Source organism: Panicum virgatum, chromosome 1N (assembly GCF_016808335.1).
Source record: "Panicum virgatum strain AP13 chromosome 1N, P.virgatum_v5, whole genome shotgun sequence".
Taxonomy (NCBI): domain Eukaryota; kingdom Viridiplantae; phylum Streptophyta; class Magnoliopsida; order Poales; family Poaceae; genus Panicum; species Panicum virgatum.
The window spans coordinates 8,001,153-8,008,412 of record NC_053145.1 but is presented as its reverse complement, the minus strand read 5'-3'; the positions used below and the strand labels follow the sequence as shown (position 1 = coordinate 8,008,412).

At 47.1% G+C, this 7,260-nt stretch overlaps 1 protein-coding gene across 1 annotated transcript; it reads left to right on the top strand.

The window, feature by feature from the left end:
- Window positions 1–975: 975 nt before the first annotated feature.
- On the top strand, window positions 976–6,846 carry LOC120654981 (protein MONOCULM 1-like). The gene is made up of 2 exons (XM_039932685.1): window positions 976–2,850; window positions 6,380–6,846. Exon 1 carries the CDS (start codon window positions 1,149–1,151, stop codon window positions 2,382–2,384), a length of 1,236 nt encoding a protein of 411 aa, XP_039788619.1. The 5' UTR covers window positions 976–1,148; the 3' UTR covers window positions 2,385–2,850; window positions 6,380–6,846.
- Window positions 6,847–7,260: the final 414 nt, after the last annotated feature.

Sequence of the window (7,260 nt, the reverse complement as noted above, 5' to 3'; positions counted from 1 at the left end):
CAAGTATCATGTTCAAGTTAAAAACTATGATCAAACATCTACATTATCTACAAACAGGGGAAGGACATGTCAAATGATTTAATTCCTTTTTAATAACCATGCAGAAATTTGGGGTTAGTCTGCTGCTATGAACTTTGTCTCTTGTATATTTGTATACACAAAAAAAAATCGCAAGAGAAGACTAAACAACAAAAGGAATCTACACAGAATGAAAGAATCTCCCTTTATTCCTTTTATTCGTTTCAGAAAATCAAATTTGGCATGTTGCCAACACATAATTTAAAAACAAACAAATTATTAAACAGAACCACACTATCTTTGACAAAAGAAAAACATCACAACACACCAATACAGCTCCAAAAGCCCATTATTTCTGTTTGTCACGTCGAAATACCTGCGCTGAATGAGGACAATGTTTACAAGATACAAGGTTGAGAATTTTTCAAAAAACACATCATGAAGAGAATATATCGTGTTCCTGCGAAATTCCTGCAAAACTCATGCGCCTTGGTTCCCAATCGGCTAAGAGCTACTGCTAGCTTGCCCGTCGACGTGACTGCCCGGCCGGCAGCGACCGAGTATTCGTACGCGGTAGACCGTAGCTGCTACGTATTCTTAGGCTAGTCCTACACCTACACCTACACCTACGGTCTACCCATCTCTACCATGCTTGCATGCATGATGATGCATACTACACCTCATTTTTTGGTTGGCCCACTCTAACACATACTTTGTAGAGTATTACTGTATTAGTGTAATACTACCACTTAGATGAGTTTAGATTCCTCTCTCTCTCTATCTCTCTCTCCAAAAGAAAGAAAGAAAGAAAAGAAGCAGCTTGACCATTCTCACTCAAAGTCCACCAGTGGGTAAAAGAATGCAGCTTGCCATGCCACCTTTCCTCTCAATCTCTCATCATCTCTGCTAGAGAGAGAAAAGACACCTCAAGTAACCAAGTCCACAACTAGCTCGCTCGTCTCTCTCTCTCCCCCTCTTCTTTCTCTCTCTGCGCAAGCACGGAAGCACCTGGCAGCTGAGCATGTCCTGTCACGGAAGCTGCTGCCCGTGCCCGGGCACATGCTACCCGGCCGGAGCTATTAACCCGCCCGAGCCATGCGCTCCGGCGCCCACCGCGCCCTGACGCCGCCATGCTCGGCGCACCCCGCCACGACGGCGACGCCGCGGCGCGCGCGCGCGAGCAGGACCAGAGGCAGGACGCCGCCGCCGCCGCCGGACCCTCCTCGCTTAGAGGGCTCGTGCTCGCGTGCGCCGGCCTCCTCCACCGGGGCGACGTCGACGGCGCCCGGCGCGCGGCGGCCGAGGTCCTGTCCACCGCCGACCCGCGGGGCGACGCGGCCGACCGCCTCGCGCACCACTTCGCCCGCGCGCTCGCCCGCCGCGTGGACGGCGACAGGGCCGGCGGGGAGGACGTCGCCGCGCCCTCGGGCGGAGCGGCTTCTTCTTCGGCCCCCGGGGCGCCGTCGGCGACGGCGTACCTGGCGTACAACCAGATCGCGCCATTCCTGCGGTTCGCGCACCTGACGGCGAACCAGGCGATCCTGGATGCTGCCGCTAGCGGCGGCGCGCGGCGCTTGCACATCGTCGACCTCGACGCCGCGCACGGCGTGCAGTGGCCGCCGCTCCTCCAGGCCATCGCCGACCGCGCGGACCCTGATCTCGGCCCGCCCGAGGTCCGGATCACGGGCGCTGGCCCCGACCGCGACGTGCTCCTCCGCACCGGCGACCGTCTCCGCGCCTTCGCCGGCTCCCTCAACCTCCCATTCCGCTTCCACCCTCTCCTCCTCCCCTGCACCACGCAGCTCGCCGCTGACCCGGTCACGGAGCTGGAGCTGCACCCGGACGAGACGCTGGCCGTCAACTGCGTGCTGTTCTTGCACAAGCTCGGCAGCGACGGCGAGATCGCGGCGTTCCTGAACTGGGTCAAATCCATGAACCCCTCCGTGGTGACCCTCGCCGAGAGGGAAGCGGGCATCGGCAGCAACTGCCCGGCGGAGGACCTACACCGGGGGGTGGCCGCAGCGATGGACTACTACTCGGCGGTGTTCGATGCCCTGGAGGCGACGGCGCCGCCGGGCAGCGCTGACCGTCTCGCGGTCGAGCAGGAGGTCCTCGGCCAGGAGATCGACGCGGTGGTGGCGCCGGGACACGCTGGCCGGCGAGCCCGAGGGTTCGATTCCTGGGCCACCGCCGCTCGCGCTGCTGGCCTCTCGCCGCGGCCGCTGAGCGCGTTCGCGGTGTCGCAGGCACGGCTGCTGCTGCGGCTGCACTACCCGTCGGAGGGGTACGTCGCCGAGGAGGCCCGCGGTGCGTGCTTCCTCGGCTGGCAGACGCGGCCGCTCATGTCGGTTTCGTCTTGGCAGTAGATCGATCAAGAGGAGGCCAGTGATAGATGTTCGACCTCGGCAGGGTGCACCTGCTCCATATCCATGGCTTCTCGCTCGCTAGCTAATTATGCAGGCCACCTGCACAACCGCATTGCCACCATCAATGGTACTTGAGCGAGCTGGTGATCTCGTGGTTGAAGAGATGGCTTTAGTGAGTGGGTTTTGAGGGAAGAAGAAGACCGCGCATGCAAGCGTCCATGCAAAAAGGATCTGGCTGGGGGAAAAAGAAACATGGTTCTAGGTAAAGCTAGTTGCTTTGCTTCCTTTCTCAAGCTTGGGCTATGGCGGCAGCTCAATCTTGGAGGGCTACTACTACTTTTGGTGTACTGCAATGGACGAAGGAGGAAGAAGATGCTGTGGATGTGCGTAAAGGACACGTTGCATGGGAACGCACCATTGGGAGATCCATGCGAGGATCTTTGGCATAATTCAATTGCTCAACTTGGTAAGCCGTCTTTCTACCACTAGCTACTACCAATTCTTTTGCTTTTCATTTTTTTTAATTATACATACTCTCTCCCTCCCTCCCTCCATCTCTCTCTCTCTCTCTCTCTCTCTCTCTCTCTCTCTCTCTCTCATATTTGGTGGAGTTGTTATGGTTTGCTCATCATTTTTGATATGGGCTATCTAATGGTGACAATATTGTAATGGTAAAGGGATACGCCTCATTTGCATGCTCCTGCGAAAATTAGGTCAAGTCGCATATAAAATCGATTTGCTCAATCCCAAACAATGAAGAGGATCTTGAAGTTCCTATGCCTCTCATCAGTGGATTGGGTCCATCATTTTTAAAGTTTATCCTGAAATTTCACTTGCCCTTTCTTGCTGTTTGATGCGGTTGTTTGCATTATAACTAATCATGCTTTGGCCCTCCACTAGACATAAACTAATGCTCATTTGGCTGGTCTTTTTATTTTACTCAAGGTAATAATGATCACTCTTGTGTGCCGCGAAAGGCCAGTACATTTACTAGCTAATAGTATACTATACATGAAGCTAGACATTTTTTTTTTGGAAAAGGGAACTTTTAATAATTTCAAAGTGATACATAAGGTGATACATCGTTTTGAAATTTTTCCGGCCTCTGCTAAAAAGACACACAGCCTGCAAAAGTCTTACAAAACCGGACAAGCTAATGACTGTCAATCCTAATTAAGACTAGAAGCTAGACTAGTATATATGTTTAGTATGTTGTGTTCTTGTAAGAAGAGAGGGGGAAAAATACTCATTTGTCCCCTCATATGTTGAGGAGGAGGAGGCTGTGGTGCTTGTTTCCTGCCTCATGTGTCCCTGATATGCTGGCAAGCTGCCCCATCCTTAGGAGAGCAGCACACACTACAGAAATGGCATGATCCCATGCATCAGCGACCGGCGCTGCCCTAATTCCTGCTCTCTGTCCCCCCCTGGAACAAAATCATGGGACTTCTCAAAACCAAGCACCCGCTTTTGCTGGCCGGCCTGCGATCCTGAATCATCTCTCTCTTGTTGAGTTGGCTCCTCGTCCTCTCTCAGCAGAGATCATTCTCTTTTGGATGTTGGATGGACCCATGCATTCGTCCAGCTAGCTTTTCCTCTCTGTATATGCCTTGACTTGCATTGGGATTTTTGCGTGCATGCCGTGTTCATTGGCACCTAACCCAAGCGGGCCATCAATGCAAATGCAGCACTACTAGTACTAGATATGCTTGATAGTACTCCTAGATTATTACTAGCTGGCTGGCCATTTGGCTTTCATGCTTGGATAAAATCTATGTACAATGTGATCTTCCTAACGGCTCCATATGCATCATTCTTCTTGCATCACGGCCACTTCATTCGGTTGGATGAAAAGGGAGAGCAAAAAGGCGGCAATCATGCTGTCTCTCTCTTTTGTTTTTGAATGTGTGATTTATTAGTTTGAATTATATATGACAATTGCATCCTTTCTTCTTATTTTCATGGAAAGAAAAGAAATGTCAAATGAAAGAGACAAAGTTGGTCTTTGTCTGAGAGATGGCAAAACATTTGTTTAGTTAGAACATTGAAGTTTACCTTTGTTAGTCCATGCTATATTTTGTGGATGTTTTAGATATGTACGTCCTCTTGAATCCGTCCTTGCAGACAACTTTTTGAGGTTTTGAAATAAAATTTCAAACTTTTATGAAATATCCAAGTACCTTTTTACATTGTTTTTTATGCTAAATAGAAAGTGGAAAAAAAATCTAGGAATAAGATCAGTTGATAGCTTTCTTTCGTCAGGACCACTTTAGGTTGTTTTAAAGGCATCAGCAGCTTGTAATAAACAAAATTGAATACCACTAGATGTCTAGTTCTAATATATAATAATGTTAGGAAGATGGGGAGGTTATTCTAGCTAAATACTCTGCTACTTTTCTGATCTCACCTATTTTTTCATTATTCTTTTTCAGTTTTAGCATGCATCTATGTCAATGCATTTTCTTCATTATGTATTACTATTATGATTTAGTCCACTGACTCATAAATTAAAAAGTGAGATCATGTGTATTAGAAAACTCTGCATGCTCACCCCTCAGTTCTTTGCTACTTATTTGCTTGGTTTCACACAGATCTTCACTCATCCGCTAACGGTATATTCACATTTTAGCATGCATTTTAGAGAAATACATTGTTGCACTTGTTACTTTTCATATGCTTACCAGGATATAGTAGGTCTTTTTTTAGTTAAATACACTAGCAGCTTCGAACTTGTCCCTAGGTGCCACTTAGGTCCACGAACTCGCAAAATCGAAATCTGACACCTTGAACTTGTTAAGTTGTGTCACTTAGGTCCATAATAAGTTCAGGGTGTCAGATTTTGATTTTGCAAGTTCGTGAACCTAAGTGGCACCTGGGGACAAGTTCGAGGGCTGCTGGTGTATTTAACTCTTTTTTAAGGAATATAGTAGGTCTTTTTCATAAGGAGCTTAACTTGACTTTCTCCCAACATAATTGATAAGTCAACTGTGTTGCTTGGTTTAAAGGTTATATATATGTCCCTAGCCATCAGAAAGTGATAATTTTTTTTGAAACAAACAGAAAGTCATAATTTAGATAGATCTTCTTGTATAACGTACTTGATTGTATTTTAACATTTTAAAACATATGCTTACATGTATTTAATAACCGTAGAGTATGGCACGAGAAAATAAATAAATGACGGGAGAGAAAACGAAAGCACCACCACACAGTTGGTTAAAAGATAGTCTTGGCGTAATGTTCATATCACATCGATCGACTCCAGCTAAGCCTAGATATGTAGAGCTAGCTAGCCCTCGCTCGACCGGCACTTGCATTATTATAGCCGTTTGATTGCTAGACTGCTACAAGTGTCGACTCACTCTATTGGGTTTATATATGGCCATGTTTGGTTTAGATGTGAAAATGTTTTGATGAGAGAGAAACGATGCTTTGACCACTAATTAGGGGTATTAAATAAAGTCTAATTACAAAATTACCTCCATAACTATGGTACTGTAGCAGTTGCTCTATCTAATGAGGCCTTTGACCGCACGGTTAGAGGATAATTGAGCGCAGTTACTGTAGCATCACTGTAGCCAATCACGATGAAACTTGGCTCATTAGATTCGTCTCGAAAATTTATACCCATTCCTAAAAAGGTTTTACAAATAGACTTCATTTAGTACTGCATGCGTGCATTCGTCTTTTAGTGCAAAAGTTTTCGTGGTTGCATCCAAACACGGCCATCTAGGGTTTGGAGTTTGGATGGCTACGGCTCTAAAAGGTTTTCTTTTCTGAATTGTTGGTACGGTTTTTCGATCATCGATCACACTGTCAGAAGTGTGAATTTCCTTTCGCCCAAAAATATATGCAGGCAACTTATTGGATCTTTTTTAGATGTATATATATGTACATGCAGCTTGTTGGAGTTTATGCATATGCTTGACAAATAAGGTACCTTACGTGCTTGAGTTGTTACTGATCCTTTCTGATGCAATGCCACAAAAATTCTGCAGGAATTTACAGAGCTGCATGCCTGCATTAACTGACGACGAACAGCAGTGCGTGGCGTACGCCCTGGTGGAAGAACTAAAGGACAGAGGAATGTGATGACACTTTTGCTTGCCAACCCTCGGAAGAAGCAGGCTACAAGTGGCTTCTGGTAGGCTGCAGCAGCGTATGCTTGCGGATGAGTCTCCTCTGCAGTACGTACTACAGGAAGACTCTCCCACTGACCTGTAGCCCCCTGAACCATGGGGCCCGCAGGTCAGTGGCACCGAGTCCCTCTGCAGTACTGCAGAGGAACCGGTTCCGTATGCTTGCATTGGCACAACGCTTTTCCTCTCCCAATGATTTGGCATGTCATGCACACAGTGTGCGTGATGGTGGCCTGGCCACACGGCGTACATGGATGCAAGCATGGCTCGAATGTTTGGGCATGCTCTGTATATGTGCAGCAAATATCATCGTGCAATTTTTTTTTGATGGGATTATCGTACGAATCGGAACAGCGAACTAGCTAATTGAACTGCTGCCCCGGCCCTCAAATGGGGATGGGGTAATTAAGGAGGTGCGATTCTTTTAATTTAGTTTATATAATAGTATTGCCATTTGTTCATGGATATATATACACATATATGTATGCATATATAATTTGACTATGAGTTTTTAGTTGAGATATTTATTAATTCCTCCACGATATATACTAATCCCTCCATTTTTCGAATTATAAGTCGTTTTGTGTATCTAGACACTGTGTGTGTCAGTGTGTGTGTTGCATGCTAAAATTGTGTAACGAGATTTGTAAAAACGATATAGGGAGTAATTGCTGCCGACACGGATGTTGAGCAGAGCTTCATCATCAGCTGCTACGCCTCACTTGCAAACGCGTGCCGCC

What these genes read in the sequence shown, in the direction of transcription:
- LOC120654981 (XM_039932685.1), top strand. Translation starts at nt 1,149, where the DNA reads ATGCTCGGCGCACCCCGCCACGACGGCGACGCCGCGGCGCGCGCGCGC.